At 39.9% G+C, this 27,191-nt stretch overlaps 1 protein-coding gene and 1 long non-coding RNA gene across 2 annotated transcripts in view; one reads left to right on the top strand and one right to left on the bottom strand.

The window, feature by feature from the left end:
- The first annotated feature begins 1,139 nt into the window (after positions 1-1,139).
- The window catches only part of LOC125693487 (uncharacterized), a 32,331-nt gene continuing 6,279 nt past the window's right edge, over positions 1,140-27,191 (top strand). Inside the window, exon 1 of the long non-coding RNA XR_007377121.1 lies at positions 1,140-1,429. This is a non-coding gene — a long non-coding RNA (uncharacterized LOC125693487). The remainder of the gene's footprint in view (positions 1,430-27,191) is intronic.
- The window catches only part of CHAT (choline O-acetyltransferase), a 33,901-nt gene continuing 19,933 nt past the window's right edge, over positions 13,224-27,191 (bottom strand). Inside the window, exons 8-15 of the mRNA XM_048945508.1 lie at positions 26,339-26,508; positions 25,560-25,660; positions 25,247-25,375; positions 23,968-24,090; positions 22,409-22,550; positions 19,241-19,303; positions 15,246-15,383; positions 13,224-13,493 (exon numbers count right to left, since the gene is read on the bottom strand). Coding sequence (XP_048801465.1) covers positions 13,224-13,493; positions 15,246-15,383; positions 19,241-19,303; positions 22,409-22,550; positions 23,968-24,090; positions 25,247-25,375; positions 25,560-25,660; positions 26,339-26,508 — 1,136 coding nt within the window. The remainder of the gene's footprint in view (positions 13,494-15,245; positions 15,384-19,240; positions 19,304-22,408; positions 22,551-23,967; positions 24,091-25,246; positions 25,376-25,559; positions 25,661-26,338; positions 26,509-27,191) is intronic.

Below are 27,191 nucleotides of genomic sequence, written 5' to 3'. Positions count from 1 at the left end.
CTAGTTCCAAACAGAATTTTCTAATTACAAGGGTTGGACTGGAATTAATTTCTCCAATTTCAATGCAGGACTTCATTTCTCTAAACATTTTGGCTCAACATTATTAAATTGTTGTTACTGTTGCCTGCACTTTCACATAGCAAGTGTTCAAAAGCCAGTAAAGGATTAGAAATAGCTAAATGCATAGATTACACCTACTTGCAGAATTCTTCTACAACGTAGCCCCTCGTATAAAAAAGTTACAGAGTTTTTAAGTAATAGCTGCATTATCAGCAATGAATGCAGGTTTCTCTAAAGACTCTAAAGTTTCTCTAAACTGAGCTAAGAGTCTCTGGTCACAGAAAAAGTACTGTTAGAACTAGCTGACAGTTAATTTTTTTGTACATAATTAACAACCAGATAATCTTTGGCAAGTGCTTGCAAAGAACTGAAGTATGATAGGCTTTGCAGCTTGTCTGTGCTGGCATTCTGATCCTAGCTGTATAACTAGGAAGTAAGAGAGCAGGGGATGTGAAGTCAATTGACCTCATTCTGTTTGAGGGTGAGACAGCACATCGTGCAGGAATGCCAAAAAAAGTATGCACTAAGGGAAGTCCATTCCTCACATCGGACTTGATTACTGTTAGCTTTACATGTGTTGCAGCCACATGTTGCTTGATCTAGCCTTTTCCTGTGGCATGCGTGACTTTAGACGTTGTGTGAAGCATGAAGTGCATGAAAGGCACACTCAAAAATCACATTAAGCCAGATAGTCATAAAATCATAGAATGACCTGGGTTGAAAAGGGCATCGAAGATCATCGAGTTTCAACCCTCCTGCCACAGGCAGGGTTGCCAACTACCACACCAGGCTGTACAGAGCCACGTCCAGCCTAGAAGTTCCTTTAAAAGAAGATGCAGATTTGTCACAAAGTTAACAAGTGTGCTATTGACCTGTGTATTGGTTCAGCAATTCAGCAGGAGATTTTAGGGACAAGTCCACCAGTCAATGCTGGAGTAGCAGCATGGGGAGGGCCGTTAGGGCACCAGGTGCTAACGAGTTCCTCAGCACAGATGGCCACCTAATTATGGCTGATGGAACAGGCCTGTGTGGGTTGGCCACTGAAAGGCTGCTGATGCTAGCTGGTTAAAGCTCGAGGTTTTGTGCCAAACTCCTAGCTTCTCTTTGCCTCTATCTCCTTTGTGGTCATTGTTGAAAACGTTCCCATTTTTCCCAGAAAGGAGGGCTGTAGCTGGGCCCCTGCTGACTCGTGTGAGGCAGAGGTCCCTGCCCAGGTCCCTGAGGATCAGTGCCTGCCGGTTTTGTTCCTGAAGAGATGAGAGCTGCGGAGTTAAACTGCAGCAAAGAAGCCTGAGGTTGGCTGCTGCAAAAGGTGCTTTGGCGGAGTGGGAGGCTGCAGGCTCCCAGCTGCTGGTGTTTCTGCAGGAAGGTAAGAGACAGGGTTGGTGGGAATTGGGCACCTTGTCCTGCTATGGGTGGGGGGATTTGTGCTGTTCTCAGAGCTGCTGGGGACCATAAGGCCTAGGGCTGAGCACAGTGTGACAGTGGCTTTCTGATGCAAGCTGTGGGCAAAGGCTTCTCAGGATATAAAATACTGCTGTTTGTAGTGTGAGAGCAGCTGATCGTGTGTGGAAAAGGTGAGGAAGTGTTTGAGTGAAAGATGGTGGAAAAATCTGTTTTGGTTAGGTGGTTGTTTTTTAAAAACAGCCCTAAAAATTCCTTTTTCTTCTGTGTTTGGAGGGGAATGCCTGGCCTTTAGTCAGCTGCAACCGTCATCCTCATCAGTGAGATCTGCTGGCAGGGGCAGGTGCTGGACTGCTGCTTTTTGTCATCCTCTGCCTCTGTGGACAAGATGGCAGGTCCTGGATCTTTGATCAGTACTTTTTGTGGAGACCTTCTGTGTTGATAAATCACACATTTTAGTGCACCAAATCTCTGCAGAGGAGGGTTGTTCTGCACGCATCTTTCTGTCCTTCTTGGGTGCTAAACGTTAACGAGCAGAGTAACTACAGCCAGAAGGCACTGAAGATTTCTGTTAGTTCTGGGTTTTTGGTATTTTCATGTCCCTTTTGATCATTTAGTGGTTCTCCAAGTACAATTGTGAAGCAATAAAAGACTCAATCTGAGGGACATTGTTGATTTAAGAAATGTGTATGGAAACCAAGGATAGAGATTAGGTGCCTTTGTTTTCTTGATCATTGTTGGAAGGTGTTAGGGAACACCATGCAGACCGAAAGAAATGCAACATATTTGAAAGAAGGAAACAGGTGAATATTGCCTATTTTCAAATTGTTGCATTTTTATGCAAGATTTCAAATCTCTTCTGATTTTTAGATACTTCTCAGCTATTAATTGATTGTGCTTTTCTTAGCGCCATTATTTAATATGTCTTATTACCTAACAAGAACAAAAAAAAATTACTTGGGAAGAATAATATGTTAGAAATTATCAGCTTTGACAGAAAATATTTCACAGATTTCTCCAAGTTTTCAATTATTAATAAGTGCACCAGGCAGTTCCTTTGTGATATTTAAGTGAGCAGTCATTAATGACAAATGGAAGCCTAATTAACTTAGAAGGGAAAACAATTGTTGTCATTGCTAAAGATGCTGTGTGAAATAATGAAATACAATTTTAGTTGCAGAAATGTTTGCTGCTTCCTATGCATTTGTCTGCCAACTTGCTGACATTCATGGTCTTGCAGTGAAATTAAAGGTGTTTGCTCAGGGACTTGGTAGAAGGCAGCGTGTTGAGTGCTCCTCCCTGCAGCTCTGATGCAGCCCTCTGCATGATGGAAAGGTGCTTGAATATGCACCTCTTGTGTCTTTCCTCTGGATATGGGCTTATGCCTCTGCTCCTTGGGCTACGGAAGAGGAGAATCCTTGGAGGAAATATATATTTTCCCAAATAATTGTCTCCATTACTGTGGGTATCAAAGGGGACAAGTCGTCTTACTCAGAATGTGATAAAATGATCATACATAATTCCTCTCAACTGAAAATAAATGTTTAGCAAACTGCTTCCAATAGGCTTATTAAAGGTGAAATATTTATTGCTATATACAATTACAAGTTTTAAGCATACTTAACCAATTTAAAGGGATTGGCTTGGTGTTGCTTTCAAGATTTTTATGTGATTAAATATTTCTTCATCAGTTGTTCTGTGTGTTAGGGTGGGTTGCACAAGCATTCTTAACTAAAGCACATTTGCAACTTTGACTGTGTTGGGTAGGTTGAATAGGAGATGGTTTTCCCTGTGAATGTCATGGCCCAAGCAGAATCTCATTCTAGCAGACCTGGCATTTTCATTTCTGGACTGAAACATTCTAGCTTGCAAGTCTAGAAAAATCTTGTTAATACAGTAAAGTTATATTTTACTCTAGAGGTATTAATCTCTGACACTAACAATCAGTTTTGAAGAAGTCAAAGTGTACTTTTTTTGGTGTAATATATCTGACAAAAACATGTACATAAAATATGCCGTGGAAGCTGTCGTCCTTCCCCTGAGCAGCTTAAGGAATCAAAAGAACCATAAATATCTTGCAACTTCACATCCTAAATGCTATTTCATGCCAGCATATTTTGTCTAAAATTACTTGGAAGAAAATTATTGGTTGATCAGAATGTCAAACTATTGTTGTCTTATGGTTGATTAAGAGCTGAAGCTCTGTGTTGCTTTGGGACTCTCTTCATTGCTACAGCCTACTGCCTATTCAGAAGGAAAGATAAACAGAAATAAAGCAGCGTAATCTCCAGTGATTCTAAATGGTTCCTAGTTACGCTTAGATAATTAACTTCTCTTGTGATGTGCTCGTTTAATAGATATCTGGTCATATGTGACAGTGTTTATTTAATGCATTCTGTGCTATTTATACCACAATACACCCTGCTCGTTATAGACCAGACATTCCTTAATTTATTTACATACACACACATTCTGAAGCTGTTGTTTAGACAAGGTTCTACAGGCTTTGGGAAAATAGCTCTGAGTCTGCGTGTCAGTCTATGACTGTACATACATAGCTTCTGCAGAGACTGCCAGCAAAAAAAACCCCACATATAATATTCTTCCTTTTCTTCTTCATCACTGGTCTGAATTCTTACATATTAAAGATGTAAGGATGTGCTGTCTGAGGTGTGATCTTCATTTATTTAACCTCTCAGGTCTCTACCACAGCTCTTGGGACCCCCTCCAGACTTATCAGTAAAACTGTATTTTTCATAGTGGGTGCAGTACTGTGGGAGCTCAACAGATTCGTGCAGGCTGTAACTTTGTGGTTCCTATCTCTCTAACAAAAGCCAAAGGAAAGGAAATGAAGAGCTCTGCAGCTTATTCTTGTCCTCAGAGTTTATTTCCAAGCCTGTGATGAAAGCCGCTGATGTGTAAAATTTTGGTCTTTCCTGAGTATAGGTATGTCTGTGTGCATAGGTGAGTAAATATGTATCTGAATCATGCCTATGTGTGGGTGCAGAATAACTCTCTTCTTGAAATTGCCTTACAAAATCGATCAAAACTGAGATTTAAATGGCCACATTCCAAATTCATCTTAAATTAGTAATGCACCTTGTCTCTCACTTGAGTGAGCCTATCCTGAGTAAATGACTCTTGCAAATATGCTCCTCGACAGAGCAGAAGCAGCCTGCGTGTATCCTCCTGGGTGTTTTCCTCTCCTAACACGTGTGGGCATTGATAGGAAGTGTTCTCAGCTTTTGAAGCAAAACTACCTGAAAATAAGCAAAGGAGGTTTGGATGGTTTAAAGGGACTGCTGAAATCGGAAATGTTTGTTGGTTTCTTTAAAAAAAAATAAATACTTGAAGTGATAATATAAAAACACATATATAGAGATTGAAAGAATTTATTGGAAGAAAGCATTTCCTGGTGCTAACTGTGGAGTGCAGCACAGCTAAGTTGTGCAGCACTTCTTATTGGAGAACTGGAAAATGGGAAAGCGAGATCTCTGTGGTTCCAGGTTGTCATCTCAATATCAGATGAAAGAGATGGAGAAGTGATTTCCTCCTGCTTGCTAACCAAATGGGTCCCAGGCTCTTGGTGTGTAAAAATGAAGCATTGAAATTGTGGCTGTCAGCATGTTTAATGTAATTGCTGGCTGGCTGATTTGCAAAATGAGCAGGAAGGAGATTTAACATTTGTACCATTGATCATTTAAAAAACAAAAAAACAAACAAACAAAAAAAGCAAAAAAAGCAGACAAATCTATTAAAATAATTCTACTTTGTTCCACTAGTGAACTTTAAACTGTTTTTGAGAACCTTGCAGGTTTGTGCTGTTTTGTATTGGCAAGTACATGAACCAGCAGTGCACCCATAGAGAACTGATGATTATCACTGTGCAGTAACTTTAAAGAAAGCAAAACATCCCTTTTATTCTCAAATATATTTCCAGCTCTTACTGAGTAGCTGTGAGGAACAATTTCTTTCTCGTGCACTGCTTCTGTCTTCACAAAGCAGTTCCTAGGCTTTTGCAGGCTTTCAGGCTGACCAACATGGAAGCATACCTCTCTCCTAGCAATAGTGTGCCTGCTTTGTGTTAAGCTTCTGTGAAGAAGCTGCTCAAAAACTAAGTGGCTGCTGGTTTTAATTTGGTAGCGTGTTGGGTGAATGCCTGTAACTCTGGTAAGGGGGATGTGTTGCTGCTGCGTGTGTTTGGCCATTGGGAGTGATGGTCAGGGATGAAATATTTTGAAATACGCTCCTCGTGTGAGGAGGAAGCTTCATCTGTCTTTTTTTTTTTTTCCCTGTTGGTTTCAAATAATATTAAAGTGCTTAAATTAGGAGCCTCGTACTCAGTAGAAACCTCAACTGCTCAGTGGAGATGCCTCTCTCCATCAGTTATGGAGGTTGCCTAGGGCAAGCCAGCTCCTAACCTAAGTGTTTCAATAAAGCATCTGCAATTAAACGTGACAAACACAGCCTTTGGAGTTGCGTTCTGCGTGAGAAGTGGACTGGGTGCCACGCAACCATGCTGCTGTGCAGCCCGTGTCTGATGCAATTGCTGTCATCTTTTCTTTCTTGGATCAAGTGTTGTCAATTTATTCCTTGATTGCTTTTTTTTTTTTTTCATTTTCCCACCCCCTTTTGAAGAAGTTACTGGAAGAGCTGTCAAATTTTTGAGCGTTTTGCAAAGCTTAAGGAAACATACGTGATAAACTTAATCACGTTACAAGAGATGGTTACTGTGAGAGGCAAACTATTTCAGTTGTATTGTGCTATTGTGCCATTAGTACCATTTGACTGCCAACTGTGTAACTGTGGGGCTCCAATCAACAGGAGGCTTTATGTGCTTCTCCACTGCAAATAGTGCTGAGGAGAGGAGGGAGAGAAGCTCTCAGAGTTACAATTTTTTCAGTGATTAAAAATACTTGAGATCCATTTCAGTGATCTGAAATGCGTCTTAATGAGACAATTAGTCAAACCCTAAAAGCCACGCAGCAATTTAGTCGGAGTTACTACTGGAATAATTTGCTGCTGCTGTTTTCTTTCTCCTGATTTGACTTCATCACGGTAGTCTGGCTGAGAGTCACTGCAGAGAGGGCTTGCAGGCTGGGTCTGCTTGTTCAGTTGTACTCAAACAGCAGTGATTATCTGCAGGGCAGATAATCCCTTTAAGAATGAGGGGGAGTTTGAGGAAAAAGTGGTTATTTCACGTATTAAAAGGAATATATATGTAAATACCTTTGTCCATGTGGCTACTCCTTCAAGTACCCAGCTGCCTGTCAGTGCCATGGCAACTGATCACAGGTGGTGGTTGGGGAATGGGTACCAAGCCAAAAGGTCTACTTCAAGTTTGTGTATGTTTTTTCCCTTCTGTTGCAAAAGAGCAATTTGTCTTGAAGTTAGCTGCTTCTCGTTCAGACCCCAAGCCTTGGGTCCCCCAAAGCTTGTTCCTTCAAGCCCCTGCAATTCTGCGGCTCTGTAACTAAATGTGGGCAAGACTGAAAATTGTTCCTGGGAGCAGTGTTCTGGCATACAACTACTTGCAAACTGCTTGGTCAGTAGCTCTTTTTAAATGAAGTTGAGTTTGAGGTGTTGATAAGTCAGGGGCAAAAAGGAAGCCTCAAGGTCTAGTTACTGAGAGGGATGGGAAGGGGAATAAGCAGTGTTCTGTTTTGATATCTTGAATATAAGTAATGATAACATACGGTCAGCTTTAACCCTGTCCTTAGAGCCACGCTGGCTTCCTTCTGGCCATACCCTTGAGCTGTATCTAATGATGCAAAAATGTTTTTAGATATTGTTATGGCCAAGAGAAAAGCCGAATTGGCACTTGGTTTGAATACATGTGGATTGACCCTTAGCAATTAATGACTTTGAAATTATTATCTTAAGCACAGAAAACTCTGAAAGTTGAAAGAATGCAAGATAGCCAGGAATTCTGTTCTTTTAATTAAAATCAAATCATTAGAACTGCCTGTGAGTCACAGTTCTATATGAATTTGTGATGTTCTGAGTGGTAACACGTAACAGGTTCTGGAAAAGGATGTGAATATATTCTTATCTGGAAGACACATTGGGTGTAACAACATTATTTGGAGCTCAATTAAGAGACAGCGAAGTGTAAAGAGCCAACTGTGTCCTAATATTTGTAATACTTTTGTAATATAAGTAAATTTTCTGACTGAAAACCAAGGGAAAAGAGAATGTGAACCTGTAAATCAGTAAGCATTTAACACTGCTTCTCTATCTTCTTCACAAAGTGGATCCAACTTGCCATCACCTCCTAAAGGGCAAAAGCACAACTGATGCATGTATCCAAGTAATTTTTTTCTTTATATTTCCAGTCCATACTGTAGCATCCATATTAGATTGCATTTCCCTCACTGTAGTTGGACCCAGTTTGGCTCTGCTCTTATTAGCTGCGTAATGTGAGATTGATTCAGTTTTAATCTAGATTTGAAATAAAACAGAAAGCGAGTTGAGGTGATTGAGCAGGCAGAAGTATAGCATAGATCTGAGACTGGGACAAAAAAGGGTGTATTTTGTTGGAAGAAATTTCCAGAAGGAGCAGTACTGGAACCCTCAGGTTATTGGTGTGTCTCCTTCCTTTCAGGAAGTTCAAGCCAACCATGCTGTGGTGCCTGAAATATCTTTTTGCTTGGTCAGCTTTCTCTTCTCAACTGCCCCGTTTCCTCCTTTATGCCAGTTTATATCCTATAAATACTACGTATATTACACATGTGTAATGCCATATTACATATTATTACATTATACTACATAGTGTATGTGTAGTGTTTATAGGAGATACTGTACTACATTTTATGTATTATATATAATCTCCTGAGATGCTGCAATGATATTTTCTTTGATTTGCCAGGGGAAGGTGAGGAGCTGGAAAAAAGTCAAACGAAAAACACCCCCAAAGACCCAAGCGTAGAAAGCATATTTTTGTGGAAGGAAAAAGGATGCTCCAATGCTTTTGTGGACTGAAATCTAGCAAGTTTTCTTACAGTTGTGTGCTGGTGCCTGTGGGAAGGCCATGAGACAGTGCTCTCCCAGGTATTGCCTTAAGAACCATTGTCTCTTTCTGTCTGTGCCCTTTAAAACATCTCCAGTGTAAGGTAACGCAAAATTAGAGGAGTTTATGTTGACAGAACTCAGACTGTTTATGCCTTAGGAAGTGCTCACTTTGAAGCATAAGTGCTTTTCATCAGAGACTTTATCAAAATCCAGGTCAAAGATGTTGCAGTGAAATACAGTCTCCCCATAGTCTGGTATCTCCTTTAGAATCGGTTGGTGTCCACCTGCTTGCATAACAGCAAGAAAAGGGTAAAGAAGCAGTGAGCAATACTATGTTACTTGCCTTGCAGTGAACTCCTGGTGTATCCAAGCTTATGGGAGCAAGAAGTAAATAATAGTGTTAATGTAGCTAAGTACTGCACAGAACTCCCCATAAATCCTATCAGCTTTAATCTCTGGCCTCTCTATTATTACGTTAATGGATCTCCTTTGAACAAAGCCTCTACCCTCCGTCATTTCTTGTTCTAACAGTAAAAGGCAAGAAATTCATTATGTACTTGTATTTGCTATTAACTGGTGCAGCAGCTGTAAGAAACACGATGTATTTATTTGCAAGTACCATGGAATAAGACTGAATTCAAAAGAAATCTCCGATAAACATTAAGATGGTGCTATAGAACAGCTGGAACATTAAGTGAACAACCTTGATAACCCAATTGTTCATTGACGCATAATTCATTTCACTTCTGCTTAAAGAGTAATTCTTCAGTATGTTTAAAGCCCTGACGTTTTGTGAAGCTGAGAATTGAGCCAAAAGGGACAAAGTCTTCTCTTAACCTACATATTTGTTTAGCTGAATTAGGTGTGTTTTGGGCTTATTACAGTACATTGTGTTGCTGTAAACTAATCAGAACAGGGGAAATAGGAGAACTTGTTGATGAAGCAATTCCAGCAGCACACAAATGCCACATGCCTGGCAGTCTGTTGATTTTGATTTTGTTTTATTTTTTTATTCATCTTATTCCATAGTATTTTATTCCTCAGTGGAACCAGACTCCTGTGTACTTAATATTCAGGCTCTTGCCTCTTACTTGTTTATCAGCTAGGTGCCAAGGCTGAGCCAGTATACATCAGTCATAAAGGTAACTTAACCACGTCCACCTGCAACAGCTGCTTTGAGCATGGTAATTTAAATCACCAAGAAAACCCACAGCAAATGGCTGAACGAGGAAGGTTTAAAAACCATTTGGGATGTGTTGCTCAGGGACATGACTTAGTGGAGGGTTGTTAGAGTTAGGGCAGTGTGATTAGCTTGTGGTTGGACTTGATGATTTTTAAGGTCTTTTCCAACCTGAGCAATTCTATCATTCTAGCTGTGGAAGGAGTCCAGTTCTGAAAGCCACGTGCTTTGAGGTGGGAATCATAGAATCCTTAGAGTTGAAAGGGGCCTCTGAAAGCCATCTAGTCCAACTCCCCTGCAATGAACAGTGACACCACAGCTACATCAGGTTGCCCAGGGTGTGATCCAACCTCACCTTGAAAAATGCTTTTTTTTTTTTTTTTTTTGGTCAGCTATGCACAATCCCCATCAGAAAATTCTCACTGCTTTCCAGGCAGTTGCAATGGCAACCTGTGACAATTAGTTCACACTTACAAAACGGATGAGAGACAAAGTCTCAGCACTCTCAGCTTTACACCCAGCAGTTGCTCCTTCCATCACCATGGCGTGGCTGTGGATTCAGGACCACCACAAGGGAGCGTGCTGTTACCCTGCACTGGGTGTGAGCACTGAGGTGTCTGAGACAACACTGATTTTTGCTGTTGTCTTTTGTTGCTGTGGAGCCTTTATGAGATTGTGTGAGTTCATGTAGACTGAAAACTCTTTTAATGGAGACACAGAGAGGCCATGAGCTCATTCCAATGGCTTTATTGGCAGCGCAATGAGCTGAAATAGTGTTTACCAGCATTTGCTTCACATCAGATATACATATATATATATTCATATAGATGCACATAAACATGTTTCTATAGAGCACTGGACTACTGAATCGAATGGGCTATAAGTAAACACATTTGTCATAAATCTATACTATTTTATAAAAATAAAAGTATCACTAAAATATTTCTGAGTCTTCTGTCACCCACACTGCAGTCCAGGCACGCTGCCTCAGCCCTGCTCCAGCCACAGGCAGCAGGCCCTCACACCCTTAACAATGCCGGTTTTGAAATCACGTTTATTTTGTTTCGTTATCACATGAACCAGTTTATATAAGCACCTAAGAAAGCTACCTATTTCCCGAAGTCCTTAATAAATGCAGTGCTGCATGGGGTGATAAAACGGAAGTGTAGGGGATTCTGTTAGCTGAGAAGAAGCACAGTCCCCATGAAGCTCCTGCTGGCAAACTGGGAATGCTCTGAGCTATAAATTTTATCCATCTTAACCTTATGCAAGACTCTCCAGTGTAAATGTACCAGGAGCTGAGCCTGAGGTTTCTTAATTGGTACCAACAAATATTAGTACCTATCAAACTAGGAATACAAAATAAAATCATACATTTCTTTAAGATAAAATGAATAAATAATCAAGTAACAATTCACAGCATCGTGTACCCATAAAGTATGGCCGTAATTGCAACGAGTTGTATGGAAAAAAAAAATCTTGAGGTTGTAGTGCTAAGTTTATGTTAAAAGAGCAGAATGTCCTTGTAGTGACCTAAGATAGAGGAGCAAAATTACTGGGAATGTTTAAAAGTAATTTTCATTACTGTAGTAGAAAAACAATTCTAAGTCATATTTTGAATAACAAATTTGTTGGGTGAATATTTAGTTTAGTGAATATTTTAGTTTAACTTTCATTTTGTTATTGTTGTTAGGAAAGGGGTGACATTGGAGTTTTAACTTTGGGGCAGCTTTTTTGCCATGGCACTATTTACACCATCTAAAAATAGATTCAGTCTTTGGCTTGAGCCATGTTAATGGAATAACGAAATACACATTTTTAAATGAACACATTAACTTAAGAAAAAACCCCCAATCACTGTAAATCAACTGAGTTGATTTCCTCCACCATAGCTGACTTGTTCTGATTGATTATTAGGCCTACTGTGCTTTGGCATATGGCATACATAGCCTTTATCAAGCAGAATGCTTAATTGAATGAACGTGACTAGAAAGAGGCAATAAAATAAGTGTGGACATACGTAATCTACTGGGTCAGTATCTAGAGTTCTTAGAAGTATATCTGTGCTTCTAGTTTATTACAATGCATCTATTTCCATGCTTTCAGACCTGTGAGTGCTTAGGCATGTGACTGCTTTGTCTACAAAGGAAGAGAAAAGGTCTCCATTTCTCCACCATCAGGTCCCTGGCCAGGCTTCAGAGCATGCTGCAGCCTACTAACAAAGGATGAGTGCCCAATTAGTTGTTAGGTATCTGTAGTCAGTCACTAAGCTATATTCTTGTGATTCCATCTGAACACTGCTAAGCATGGCAATGTATTTCAGCTTGAGTGAAGATGTATGAAAATACCAGTCCTAGGAAGGTTTTGTAGGAAATGAGAGAAATAATGAGCAAAATCTCAGGGTAACATTCACAGAAAATGTGGTAATTACCAAGTATTCTGTTACCTTTGCAACTGGGTTTATTGTGTGTTGCAGAAGGCGATACCCTGCATCTGATATTAAAACATAAAATATAAATCCCTCCCAGGTGGGATGATGCAGAGCTGATATGAGTACTAGTACTCTTAAACTGGTATTTATCGCTCTATCTTAGAAACTTCCTTATCTTGCAAGTTTGCCTCCTTAATCTAGTTATTTATTGCTCTTTGATTTTCTGTGGTTGCATACAGCTCTCCTGCTGGTCACACTGACAGAATTCTTTCCTATGCAAACAAAAAAAAAGATTTAAATAGAATTGAATTGTACTCATGCTTTGTGCTTTGCTTCTCTGTCAGATTGGATTTTGCTCGCTGTCAGAAAGAAATAATCAAGTCAATTCATAATGGACAAATTTATCCTAACTCCCTTTGATGGATCTTATCTCCAACATGCTGCTTTCAGGGTGGCACTGTGCTTAAGACCAGTGCAAACCAGCAAAAAGGCTAAACCTGCAGCACTTCTGACTTAGGAGAATGTGCAGACCCTAGTCTAATTTTGCTGATGTCTGTTGCTGAATTTAGAAACACACAATAGCCACTATTAGAAAAGATCTGCTTTGGTAATGTTGGAAATAGTAGACTATTTAATACTTCCCATGCTAATTTCAAGATTTAGTGACAACAGCTCATTATTTACAGTGCTCAACATACCTGATAAGGGGAAATTCTTTTATTTTTCCTCCTCTTTACACGATAACATTGCAGGAATAGATGTAAATGTTTTAGAACTAATTTTGGGGGATATTAATTATTTGGTGTGCTTTAGTATTTCACTCATGTCATATACAGACTTCAGGTTTTTTTGTTTTTTTTTTTTTTTAGAAGATAAGTTGGCATAAGTCAATTATGGTTAGAAATGGCACTACAGTACATACACATATTACTGCCTCCTTCATCTTAGCCAGTGAGACCAAACCTTCTTGCTGATCCTCAAGCACGAAATGTAGGATTTCACAACAACAGTGTAAAAGAAATGGCTTTTTTTTTTTTTTTTCTACGCTAATATATCACTAGCACTATCTTGCCTTTGAACAACTATGTCAATTTTTTCTTCTTATGGTGGATTCAGGATAATATTTCCCAGAGCTTCTCAGAGTTTGCGGTCACTCTGCAACTGTGTGGCTTCCTCTTGTTTAGCGAGTGACTTTGCTGCTGTAGAGCTGCATTTGTTGCACAGATCTCTGATTTCTAGGAGACTTTCTTCCACAGCTTTTGCAAGCCTATCTGAAGATGTTTCTTTACAGTCTTTAAAGCTTGAAATGCAGAATAATATATGCTCAGGCTGAGGATTATAGCATGCCCCATAACCATCGGGCACCACAGGCCCGTAGCAGCAGAACATTTCCATAGTCGTTGGAACCTGGTTGCAGGGAGAAGGTAAGGAATGATTTCTCATTAATCAGAGCACCTGAAGTCAGCTGCTTAGGAATGAGGAAAAAGATAAACAAATGCTTGAAATGTAGCATTTGTGGTTGGTGACCCTGCAGATAGCAGGGGGATTGAAATTAAATGATCATTAACCCTGGCCATCCCATGATTCTGTGATAGTGAATCCCCTTTGTAGAACTGCAGTTTCTTCAGAACTCTGGAGCTGATGCTTGGAAGGTAAAGGCTGTTCTGTGATCTCAGTATGGAATTTGCCTGCTCTTTTTGTCTTCTGGTATTTAAAAACTGGCATTGTTTGAAGGGGAGATTATATTGCACATCTTATTTCCATCTGCTGAACAGCTACAAGCTATGTCTCTGATAGGTGTGGAATTTCTAAGGCTGTATACAATTTTGATGAAGATCAAGATGCTTAGAACTTCTCTAAGATTTTCATTTTGTTAAGGTTATGTTAAACTTGTAGTGTGAAGAGTGTGATTGATTATAGAAAGTAGTATCATCCATCTCAATATTAATTTACATTCTAATTCTAATCTTCATTAAAAGTGATGCAGTGTAAAAGCATATTTTAATACATTTGGGTGCTATATTTCTATTATCTCTCAATTTAATCATGGCATAATACAGGAATGAAACTGTTTCTACTGGAGAAAATAAAGGATGTGATAGAAATCTATGCTTCAGACTTTGCGTATATGGGCCTTCACAAATGACATTTGGCTTTTTAATGGTGTAGAACAAGCCATTAGTCCTGCTAATAGAGCCATAGAATTGTCAGATGAATTTGCTGTGCAACAGCCGAAGGCCATAAAGCTATTCACAAACACTCTTTGCTCACGGATAGTTTCCTGGAGAATTTATGTAGTAGTGTGTTGGTTACATTCACTCACGTCTCAAGCCTGCAAACATTATGACAAGATCAAATTACTTATTAAGGTTTTATGCTGCAGCATGATATTGTAAGTCTTTCTTGTTGCACAGATCCAATCTATGCACTTGGGTTTGAGTTTCAGTAAATGAATTCTTATATGGTTTTCTTCTTTCATTAGGACTGCTGCAATATGCAATTAAACATTTAATTTCTAGGATGTATGCAACAAAGGATATTTCCTTATTCAGAACATTAAATATAAGTAATGTTCGCTCTTGAATTATCTTAGTGTAGTGGTTCATAACTATAAATCCATAAATATCTAAAATGTCTGTAAATCTAAGATGCATATCTGCACGGTTTGCACAGAATAACTGCAGGCTCTTGAGGATTTCTAACGTGGCTCCTTTCAAAAATAAGATCTCCCCGTAGTTCTTGGCTTTTCTTTGTCAGAGTGGCAGCCTGTCTGGTTTGGGGTTGTACAGTCTCTGGCATAAAGAATTCCCACTACAGTTTGCACCTTAGGGGAAGGAAGAAAAGAAAGGGAATAGGAAGATGTGTAGCTTGGAAAGTGTAGGAATACCAAGCCCTTGTATGAATTACACTGAATTTGTGTGCGTGTATTTCCAGAATTTCGAGGTAGGCCTTTGTGGTGTTGCAAGGGAAGTGATAACTTCAGTTAGTATTTACTGTGCTGATTGTGAAAAATGAGCCAAAACTGGATTAAATAGCTGGAGAATTTTGCAGGCTTCTTGGTGGCACTATTTTTTTCCCACTCTGTCGCTTTCATTGTGAGACACAGACTTTGGCAAATCAGTTACTCTTTGCTTAGTAAGTGAATAGGGAAAAACTTACCTGGCTGGTTGAGAGGATGAACCTATTGCTTGTCAAATACGTCTCATCTGTAAAGATCTCTGGCAGTTCCTTGAAGTGTTCTCGTGCCACCTCTCTCAGCCCTAGTAGGTGATTGTCTATTGCCATTCCAGTAATAGCCTGTGTACGACATGATAGACACCAGCATTCAGCTGAGTATGGAGATGCATTCCTGGCTGTTGCTGCCTTGTTTTCTGATTGATGAACTTAGTTTGAGTAATGTAATGCCTCTAATGTTCAGATATTACTTGGAGTGTATATGTTGTTGTTGCTCAATAGCTAGGTGTTCATGAGGTGCTTTGAAGTTGTCAGAATTAGGAAGGGGATAATCTACAGATATATTATGTGCTGATGTTATCTGGAGTTCTAGATGCTCATCGTTTCCCAGAACAGAATAACATGGAATGGACTTTCAAAGTTGCTGAAGGGAGCATAGGAGACAACAGAAATCTCTAAGTGTGTTTTGGAATTGGCTGTGCATCACTTGGGTTATATTTCAAACAGGAAAGCTCCACAATGCTTCCAAATGACATCAGGATAACCTTTTGATGCCTTGCAGCATGGGTCTCACTCTAGAAGTATATATCATTCAATGAAAGTAGATCCAAAGATCTAGTAGATGTCTACTAGCAGATTTATTAGGAACAACTTAAATTGGAAGGGACATCTGTAATCTTTCTTTTTCTGTTATACCTCTGTGTAGGGCCAGTATGAAAGCATCCTGTTTCAAGTAGAGAATGGTTAGATCTACCAGTGTTCTATCACAGTCTACTAGCATCTCCAACAACTTGAGGATTAGGATTAGGGATGCAAAAGTCTTCTATATTTAACTGACTGCTCAAGTGCTCCAATTCCCCTTCCCCTGGGGTTTCATTGCAGAGCTGAATTATCTCAGGGGCAGCCCTTATTTTAGCCTTTGTTGACATGAGACAACTGAAAACAACAGATGTGGAACAGCACAGGTAACAGGCTGGTGGCCAACTCTTGAGAACTAACCACCCTGAGCCTGAAGTAAGCCTCTCTGGGAGCTTACCATGCTTGGGTTTCTGTGTTTTATCCAGCTATCTAGCACTATAGATTTTAGAGAATTCGATTAACTTTAACCGTTTTTGCTTGATAGAAAATGTGAGTTGAAGAGGCCAGCAGTATCACAAGTCAGTAGAGGGAGCAGACAGACAAACAGTCAAACATGACATTTCCAGGAATTTGTTCCTTTAGAAAACCAAGTCAAAATTTTGGCATCCGAAGGACAGCATTCAGCTGCTCCAACCAGGCAGGAATTGTCTCAGATGCTCGTTCAGTTTGGGCTTACTCTTGCTGGTGAGTGCACTGATTGTAAGGATGGAGCTTTAGCTTTTGGCGGGAGGCTGACAAGAAGGAAATGCATGGCAAGGGATGTTGTGCTACACTGAGAGCAAAGCAGATACCCCTGTAACATAAATCCCTTGCAACAAGAGAAATAAGCAACCTGAGAGAGAAGGTAGGATTTAAAAGAGAACATGAGCTTGTTTCCCCTCTTGAGGGGAGAATTAATATATAACAAAAATCACTAGCTTGTTCTTGAGGGGAGAATCGTTCCAAACAGCAATAAGTGCCTGAAACATGGGGCTGGGAGTGCATAATTTTGTTTGCTTTATTAAGGAGTAGGCACCCATTGGTAAAGGGGCCATTTGTTCATCAGCTCAGATGAAGCAAGGATGCTGCAAAAGGTAGCATACATCAAGGCAGTGCTTACGTTGTTTTTCCCATAGAGGAAAACTGACTTGATAATCAAAGGAAATATTTTGCTATCACACAAGATTTATAAGGCTGTTAGCAATGACATTTTTGCAACATAGATCAATGTCATGTCTGAAGAGAGGCCGAGACAGGCTAACAAAATAAACCGTGAGTCAACGCATTGGAAAAAACTGTGCTAAATTGAATTTTAGAGCTCCACATTTAAGATAGCAATGCTACTAGTAAGCCCTAACAAGGGGAAATAAAATCATTAAATTGCTTTTTGCTTTATGAAGTAGACTTTTTTTGTTTGTTTTTCTTAGGAAAAGTCTGTTATACCCAATTTAGTCAGACCGTGGAAGCCTTGCCCTCAGTTTAAAGACACATCAATTAAATTCTGACAAAGAAAGGGGAGCTTGATGAAACACCTAGAAGTATTTTTAAATTCAAAGATAAATTAATTTTCTTATGGTGATTTTAGTATTTTCCTATGAGCTATATTTGAGGCTCAATTTTATAGCATTTTCTTGAACTGAAAAGATTTGGAGGGAGGATTTGTAGGAAATAAACACTTCTAAAGCAGAAAGATACAGAAACTCTATTGGTTGTGACCTACAGTACCTTGTGTTCATTGTGCAATTATACTGAGATCATTCAGGTGAGACAGTTACCCTAAGGTAAGACTTGTCTCTGTTTTAGAGGTAATTGTTGAGTCTCAGCTTCAAAACGCAGTCTCTTAGCACTGAAGCTAAAACTACTTTTCTTTCCAGCTTCTTTAATTTCACAATCCTAGGAACAAATACTGCCTTACAGCAACATTTCACCTCTCCAGTGCTCTGAGCATATCTCTGGAAGTTAATGATTTCTTGAACATTATGAGTATTTAATCAGCGATCAGCAATGTGGGTTTGTTAGGCAGTGATCTGAGGCAAAACCATGGGTAGGAAATTCACTTAACACAGCTGGTTATTAACACTTATTAATTTCATGAGTGGTTCGACTGGGCTCTTCATAGAGCAAGTCCGTGCTTTGTCTTGGCACGTAATGATACAAAACATTACTTAGGCTGAATTGTCTCATTTTTAATCAGCAGAAAAAGAAAATGAGTTGTTTTTGATACTAAACTGATTTAATCATTGGAAGGTTCTTCTTTCTTTTGTTACACACTGCACTCAGATTTTTAAAAAAGAGCTTAGTCTAATTATTTCCTCATTGTTGATTATATTGTTATAAATTACACTTTGGGTCTGCTTTCCAGTACATCCAGTACAAGTCCATCTAATGAGCTGTGCTCCCAGCTTCTGGTCACAGATTTAATCCAAGTGACTGCTTTTGTCAGCTGAGGATCAAGTCCCAGATAAGGACCTCTCACCTCTAGGGAAGAGAAACCTACAGAAATGCACAGTTGGTTCTGAGGAGGGCAGGAAGCTTCCAATGCTTTACAGCCCTCGTGAGCTTACGTGTAATGCTATAGCTTATGGGTCTGAGTACCTGTAAATTTGGAGGATCTAGATTTTGCAATTGCAGTTCTGTTGCTTACGTGTTACACAGCAGTGAAGTCAGTTGCTTTTATGCCTTCCTTACTTTTTGCCTGATAAGTTGTTCCATTGCTTCTTCAACTTAGAATAGCATATTGCCACTTCTCTTGGCTATCTGCATAGATAATATTTAATGATGGCCCCAAGGAGCTTATTATATAAAAGTTTATCTCATTTGAGTAGTGTTCTATTTTGCAAATCCTTCAATAGTTATTTTTTAAAAATCCACAGTAAATACCAACAATATAAACTGAACAACAGCGAAAAACCTTGGCTATGTTTTGATTGCATTCCCTTTAAAGCCACTTTTGCATTGTTAGTTAGTACAGTGCAAAGCTTAATGGAATCCTAATTCATGGCTGAGACTTCTATGACACTAATACAAATAATGTTTGACAGATGCTCATTCCCCATGAATGCGATGGATACAAAGTGCTATGTTCCATGAAAGTTCAAGATAAGTGAGCTAATGTGCAAGAGTGGAGGCTTGCCACTAAGTTTTCTATACAGTTTTGTTGTTTTCTTTTCCAGGAGGTGTTTTTTAAGTAAGATTGGTCAAATATGGCTTTTTGGAGGGTGTCATGAGAAATTTTCCTGTGACATGGTATTTTTGTATTTTGAGATATGCATGCTTTCTTACAAAGTTAATGATTGTATCTTCATACTTCAATTGGAAGGTAAAAAGAAGTTCTTAATCAGACAAAGCAGCATTTTACTTACCAAAATAGTGTAATTAGTTTGAGCCGCAATTGCATCCTTAAATCTCTGCATCTTCTCAGAATCCTGTTGGGGGAATTGAAATACATCTCTTATTGCCTGAACTCTCAAAGAGGTCGTATCTTCCATCATTTAACCTGCAGCCAAACAGCAGGCACTCTCAAATGTCCTCTGCTCCTTGCTCAGGTATTCCTTTCAACTGAAAAGCCAAAAGGATTTGGTGTCCTACTCAGTAACCATGTATGGTTGTGCAAAGGCTGAACGAGGGAATTGGTGGTCATTTGTTTGAGGCCAGAGCAAGATTTGTGGTTCCTTTCAATGGATTTTGGGCATGTAGATTATTACTAATTGAATTGTTGCATCTGAAGTAAGAAAATAATTTCTTAATGTAATTTAGCGTTTTCAGAACAGCCGGTCATCTCTTCCAAAATGCTTATTTGGACAATGACAGTGATATTAATGCAAACCATTACTTGTATTTTACTAGCTGGTAAAAAAATAAATTACTCCCGTGTGTGAAAAGGCATCTAGGATTTTTCAAGGCTGTTCTACCCTCCATATATGCCTCAAATTTCAGATAACAGGCTAGTAAATTTTGAGTCCTGTCAAAAGTCAGGCTTTCATGCTGATGGAATGATCCTAAGAAATGCTGCCCTGCTGTACATCAAGGCAGAAGATGCAACACTGGGAGACCCTGAAACAGCCAGAAGAGACCAGGTCTCCAGATGAACAGGGGGCCTTCAGCTCCTATGGACGATAAATGGTCTTGTTAACAAAGAATTCATTTTAGAAGCAATTCAAGGCCACCATCAGGGACCTTCGAAGTACAGAGTCTGATATTTTTTTCATAGGGCTGGAGCCAGGCCTTAGTTCCTTTATACAGATTAAATTACCGCATGCAGTCTTTAAATCTGATTAATTTACAGCTAGTCAAGCAATCTCTGCAGTGTCAGATGCTGCCTCTTTTACAGCAAGTGTCAAAAGCAGGAGATATTTCTCCTGCTAGAGAATCAATCTGACTTGATCAATCTTTGGTGACTGTTCAAGCTATCATTTGAAAATAATTTTTATTAGCATTGGATAGAAAAATATTTTTAACTTGATTTGGATTAATGGCTATAGGCAAACAATATTCTGTGGAGTCCAAGGCTACTTAAACCAAGTGATGCATCTCTTTATCCAAAAAAATACCAGAATTAACCCCATCACGTCCAGAAGCATTCTGCAGATCTAAAGAAATCACCTCAAAATAGTTACATGAGTTTTGTTTGTAGTGGTTCTATGACCATCATAAGTGTTTTGGGTGCTAAAATCAAATCAAAGATTTCTGTATTCTTGAAGGTTGTGGGAAAGAACAATTGTCAGCCAGTTCAAATGCCCTTTGCATCTCTCAATATACAAGGAGTCAATGGATTGGCTTGCATTATACTTGTGGTTTTTTTGGTGTTGGGTTGTTTTTGTTTTTTTTTTTCCATGAGAAATGGAGCATTATCCTCCCTATTACCCTCCCTATTTGCTACTGCTAAAGCACGAAATATAAAGATTTAGAGGGTAATACTGAGCTCCTCCTAGATGGGCTTGACATTTTTCTGCTTGTTTGTTTGAAGCAGTACAGCTCAGGATGCTGTCAAATATTGGCACAGTCTTACCTTTGAGTGGTAAAACAGGGGAAAATGCTGAAGCTTTGGGAGAACTGCAGAAGTCGTTAAGTTTTGGAGCAAGGATGTTGGAAAGAGGTTGTTGGAGAGAACAAGGATCTGGCAAAAACATAGCAGGAGCAGACTGGCTCCTTCTAGGAGTGTAGACGTGCTGGGGTTGCAGCTGGGCACCCAAATGTGGAGGGAAGTGTTTAAAGTTGGCAGCAGCTTCTGATGGAGTACCAGAAAGAGCTGTGTTGTGGGCAGTCAGACAGGACACTGACAACAAATCAGCCTTTTCTTGCCTATTACATGATGCTCACTATTATGTGTAATAGCATGGTCACGTTCTGCCCTGAATTACTCACTCAGCAGAGGAAATTACCTCTGCTCTCCTTTAAGCTGTTGTTATAACGTGGAAACTGTTCAAGTCGTCTTCATCAATAGCTAAATTCTAGATATAGGAACCAGAAGGAGATTGAAAAAGCCATGGAACGGTGACTACTTCTCTGGACAATTTTTCCCCTCATCCTCCAGGGTGTTAGAGCTTGGTTTACATTGTTTCAGTAATTTATGCTTAATCTACAGCCCAGCAATGTTTCTACTGATGCCACGCTAGATATTGCAGAACAGCTAGATTGGTTTTTTCTCTGCAAAATAGTTTAGGCTGTGGCTGCTTGTTGCATCCAAACAGCCACCTGGAAATTCCCTGTGCAGCAGTGAAGTGCAATGAGTGGAAGTGGCACACAGCGAGATGCTGAGGGAGGCTCTGCAGGGATGATGGGCACAGAGCTGTTCAGGCAGCTATAGTTTCAGCTCTATCAGCTGCACCTCTTTGCACAGCCATCTAACGTACACAGTACTCATGCTCCTGGAAAACAGATGGTAGCACCTCAAAGAAAGGTAGCAATTTTTATTTTTGCAGAGTGATGTCAGGACAGTTTGGAGCGTTGTTTTATTATGCATTTTTTTTTTTTTATCATGAAAGCTTTTCCATTGAGAGAATGTGTGAGAGTTCAGCCCTCCTGGAGATCCCAGAATATTATGTGTATGTGGTAGAAACGTGACTTCAAAATCAAAAAGATGAGCTACAACATATCCACCGGAATGAAAACGTGAATTATTCCACATTGCACATTGTGACCTGCCACCGAGCTATCTGCTGCTGCAGGGCAGCAGCCAGACATTCCTCCTGGAGTCATACTATGATGGCCATGAGGTTTCCATGTTCAGCCTAGATATTTCGACCTGGTGATGGATCATTTGGACGGCAATATTAAGTCTAATATCAGATGTTTTGTTTGTTTCAGTGTCATGTCTAGGCCTGTGAATCCTTTGTATGCTCAGCTAAATAAATAAACATTCAGATTAATGGTTGGTTTGCACAAAGAGCAAAATCCTGTGAGAGCAGTTGCTCTGCGCTATTCTTTTATGTTCTCAGCTAACAGTTAAAATGTGAGAGATTGGGAATCACAAATGTATTTACTTGCTTAGGGTTTTGTTAGGGAAAGCAGAAGGAGCCAGACCAACATACCGACAGAGCTGGCTTGTCATCAATCATTGCTTTCACAAAAGCAAATGCTTCTGACGTAGCAGACCTAATATTATCAACTCTGCCCTCATCAAATCGGCGTATGGAAGCGCTTTCATAAGTAGGGACAAGCCTCCTGTGGCACCTGAGAGAACAAAGTAAAAAAAAATCCAAGGAATAATTATTTTCAAGGCATCATAAAGATTAAAAGAAACACGGGCTTTGTAAATTTTATTGTTACGGGCATGATTTAATATTTTATATAGTATTCATCTTAGTGCTGATAGAATTGTATAAGAAACTTAAAAAAGATGAATGCTCACTCCTCTCTAATATGAGGAGCTGCATACAGCTGTTCATGTTTTAGTTATGCATTGCCAGTAAAAAAAATTACTTGCTGTGTGAAAGCAAAGCTAGTAAAACTAAAATCTATGGAAACATCTCAAGGAATGTTTTATTTGTACTGCATCATAAAATAATTGTCTAATTAATCACAGGAGTGAAATACGCTTTATTTACAAACTCAGTGCGACAGTGAGGAAAGCAATAGGAGAAAAGCACATTTTTTTGAGACTGAGCTGGGATGAAAACCTGCATTGCAAATAGAACACAGGTTGTTGTTCATTTTGGAACCAGGTGTGGAGCTACCATGCCTTGCTTCAGGAGACCTACTGTGCTTTACATACTTCTTATTGAGTCAGGAGTTTCAGTTATAAGGTTTGTTGTTGTTGTTTCTTTCATTTGTAAATATGTGAAATTTAAATTGAAGCTCAGATCCAGATGAAAATCTTAGACCAGGCTGTTGCTGGAGTTCAGTTAATGGAATATGGAGAATGGGTGTTTAACAAATGTTTATAGATACACAAAATGTGTTAGGCATCTGTTCATTTTGGCTATGCAAAGACCGCTTCAGGATTTAATTTGACATGATAAATAATTATTTGTGTAATAGGCTGTTCTGCAGGAAGCCATGCAACCAATCTCTAGCCTGGCGTGTTAGCTGTTCTGACAATGTGGAAAGCAGATTTTAACTTTGATACCATGGAAATTAGAAGATATTATCAAATCTTGGGATGCCTCTGGAGAAGGAAGTAGAAGTAGTTACTGCTTTGTGTAGGAACTCTGATCTGAAATTCTGTTGTAGTGTTATTTTCCTGTGGACACTTAACCCCTTGCATATATATGCAGTGAGCTACGAGTTATTGCCACGTTTACTTCCAAGCTATCCACAATGGCAAGGAGGTGGTTCTAACATAGGGACTTAGACTTCACTCCTGCCTCTGTCTTCCAATCCCTGCTACATCTTCTTGCCTCTTTCTCTGTGCCTAAGACAACCGTAGGGATGTTGAAGGAGAGGTGGGGTGACAGGGAAGGGAGCATGAAATGGAATGAAAGAAAGGAGAACTCTGTCTCAGAACTGCATGGTAATTTCTGTTCTACCATTGTTAGGCAAGATTATTCATTTCCATGCAGGAGGCATTTTTTGGCTACTGAGAAAATAGTGAACACCCTGAATAAACAACTGTGAGTTCTCTTGTTCTTATGGTTTGAATTAACCTTACCTGTAAAATGCCAGCTGCAGTGCTACTTGAATGTAGGCATCTGGGCTCGTCTTCTGTTTCTTAATAAACTCCTTTCCATAATTCACAAACTTGTAGGCAATAAAGTCCAGATTTTTTACTATCCTGGAAAACAAGCAGAGGCAGTTAATGGGGGGAGATGCAAGACTCATGTTCCATTTCACACTGTAGTTAAAGCCTGGAGAACAGTTCCTGCTGTACCCACAGAGGTGAGAGGGCTCCTGCTCTGCAGGCAGTCCTGGCCTTTGGTAACTTATTCCTAGCAGTCACAGTTATTCATATGAGTTCTAGACTGAGCTTGTAATCTGCAGCCTTAATGTGAAACTGCAGTGCTCAAGTCCTTTTGTTCATGTTTTAAATGGTTTTAAACTAAGATGGGGAGGTTTAGGTTAGATATTAGGAGGAAGTCTTTCACCCAGAGGGTGGTGAGGCACTGGAACAGGTTGCCCAAGGAGGCTGTGGATGCCCCATCCCTGGAGGCATTCAGGGCAAGGCTGGATGTGGCTCTGGGCAGCCTGGTCTGGTAGTTGATGACCCTGCACATAGCAGGTTGAAATTAGGTGATCACTGTGGTCCTTTTCAACCCAGGCCATTCTATGACTCATGATTTTATGTCTGCTCCCTAGGTCAATTCTCTACAAGGATTCCATTTCAGCACGCATGCTGAAATGGACGCTTCTGGTCTAAATGATTTGAAAAAAAGTCTCTCCTTGGCCTTTCTCCCCTGCCCCAGATCATGCAAATCTCTTACAGTTTGGAAAGACCATAGGAAGAATTAACCTTTGTAGGAGCAACATGTGTATTTGTTGGATGTAAACAAATAACATTATTGAATTCAAATTGCTTATTCAAATCAGTTGTAGTCTACTGTCCCACATATATATATATATATTCCCATTGCCTTGGCCTCTGTTTTGTCAGGTCAAACCCATAAAATACACCCATATAAATAGAGGACCTGTATTATTTGCATCCTGTGCAAATGGGACTCTTTTTTTTCTTTTTTTTTTTTTCCCCTCTTGGTGTTTATCTTCCCTAATATTTACATGACAGGAGAATGATAGTAGTGCAATTCCAGAATACCATGAAGTAGCCCCCGCCTGTAAGGGTGCTGTCCTGCAAGGAGATGCTATGTGTGCTTGTGCTGGGTATTTAAGGGAAGAGGAAGAAGAACAGGGAGAGAAAAACCATACTTGAACAAACCATGTTGGATAGTTCCCAGCTTGCAGACATTGCTGAAAAAGTGAGGAATGTGTCCTACCTTTGGAGTTTTTCTGCTGATGATGCCAAGTGTGCCTGAATTTCAGGGGAGCATTTCCATCTTAATCTCCGTGGAGCAGGAAGCTCACTTACTGAATCGGCTCGGAGTAATTTCTTGGAGCTTTCTTTCCTATTAGTACGTGAGGAAGAAATGGCATTAAGGTCATGGTAACAGTCTGCTTGTCAAATGTGGCTTTTTTAGTGGGTAATTTACTAGCAGGACTTAGTGGCTCTTTGCTCCAGGGGAAATTGCAGCTGTCGGAAACTTCCTGGGGCTAGAGCAAGAACAGGACTTGCACTAAAAGGGGACTCACATGTGCTTGAGCAGGTGTTCTGTGCACTGCACCAGTACGATGCCATCAAAAGGGGAATGTTCACACACGGTGCCACAGACTCCATCTCTTCCTATCACAAACTGCAAGACATGTGATGAACAAATCATGCTGGGGGTATGTTACCAACAGCAACATAAAAGGTGAAGTTTTTAGGCAACCTAAAAAGTGATGTTGTCATTCTTCTGTGGTTTTCTTATTGCTCACACCAGGTACTTCCTTGACTTGCAGATGCTTATAGTGCGAGACCGTCTTGTTCTGTGAATGATATTGTTCTGGATCCCTTTCATGCTGCTCTTCTGAACTGAGTCTCATAAAAATGTGAACTTCAGTAAAATCCCTTGGAATCTGGAAATTGGATTTATCATCTGCTTTATGGTAAAGAAAACCCCAGTTGCCAAAAAAATCCCCAGCACAACAGCGTGAGGTTCTGCTTCATTTGAAAGCAATGCAACATTTTACCCAGGAGTTCTCCTAGGGATACATTTTATTAAAAATGTCATATCGAATGAGAAAGCTTGTTCTTATTTGATAGCTTTCTCATAGCCTGCTTTGCTACCCTCCTTCCTCTTTAACTGTTTTGTGGTCCTTCCTTCATTTCCCTCTCATTTCCCTCTCCCTCTGCTCTCTGCCCCAGCCCTGCCTTATTGGATGCTGACATCACTTCCAGCTCTTCCCTATGTGCTTCCAAGTGTTCCCTTCCACAAGGACGACTGGAGATCTTCACCATGTGCAATATCATAGTACTGTAAGGTTTTTACCTGCATAGGTTTGTCGTACCAACGATTGGCACCGTTTTTATGGTAGCCTCCTCCATGTAGCAGTTGCAATGCCATGTTTGTGTCGTTGAGTTCCACCCCGCTTGGGCTGTCCAGGCACACCAGGCAAATACATCGTTCAATCATGTCAAGAGAGTCGCGATTAGTGGAGTCTAGGGATAAAAGAGCAAAACGTTCACCTATTCTTACCTGTAGTGCAGGACTGGCCAGGAACCTTGCAGGCTAGGGCAGTATTAAAGATCTGAACTGACTGCTGCTCTGATCAGCAGCGTATAAACTCGGTGCAAGGAAACATTACATCAAGACGTTAATTCATGTTTTAAATTGTTTCTGTGACTCTTTCATGCGATTCAGTAATATTCACTTTCTTTTTCTGCCTCTAGTTTTCTGAATTTCTCATTTGCTGTGAGCAAAGGAAGGTTACTTGATTTGTACATAACAGTGAGAGAGAGGAAAGGTGCAAAATGGAGAGTTTCAGTGCTTGTGCCACACTGCTCTGCTATGGAGCAGTAGGACCCATGCTGTTTTTGTGCTGTTTTCATGTTAAAACTTTTTTCAGGACAAGGAACAGTACAGAATGCTGCTGTTGCATTTAAAACCTTCTTCTGTTTCCTGTCATTGATGTTTTATTGTTGCAAAGTAAATAATCCCTGGATTGAGTATGTTGCCATTATCACATGGGAAAAGAAACATCCATCAATCAGGCTGTGAGATTTAATTTTTGGTCATAGTACTGTTCAAATTGCATGTTGCCACCTTTCACTTCCCCTCTATCACTTGAGTGCTTCTGAATAATATATTACTTTTCTAACTTCCTCTGTTTCTTTTTCTTGTC

Source organism: Lagopus muta, chromosome 5 (assembly GCF_023343835.1).
Source record: "Lagopus muta isolate bLagMut1 chromosome 5, bLagMut1 primary, whole genome shotgun sequence".
Lineage (NCBI taxonomy): Eukaryota > Metazoa > Chordata > Aves > Galliformes > Phasianidae > Lagopus > Lagopus muta.
The sequence above is the reverse complement of the archived record's forward strand: the minus strand, read 5'-3'. Positions and strand labels throughout refer to the sequence as shown.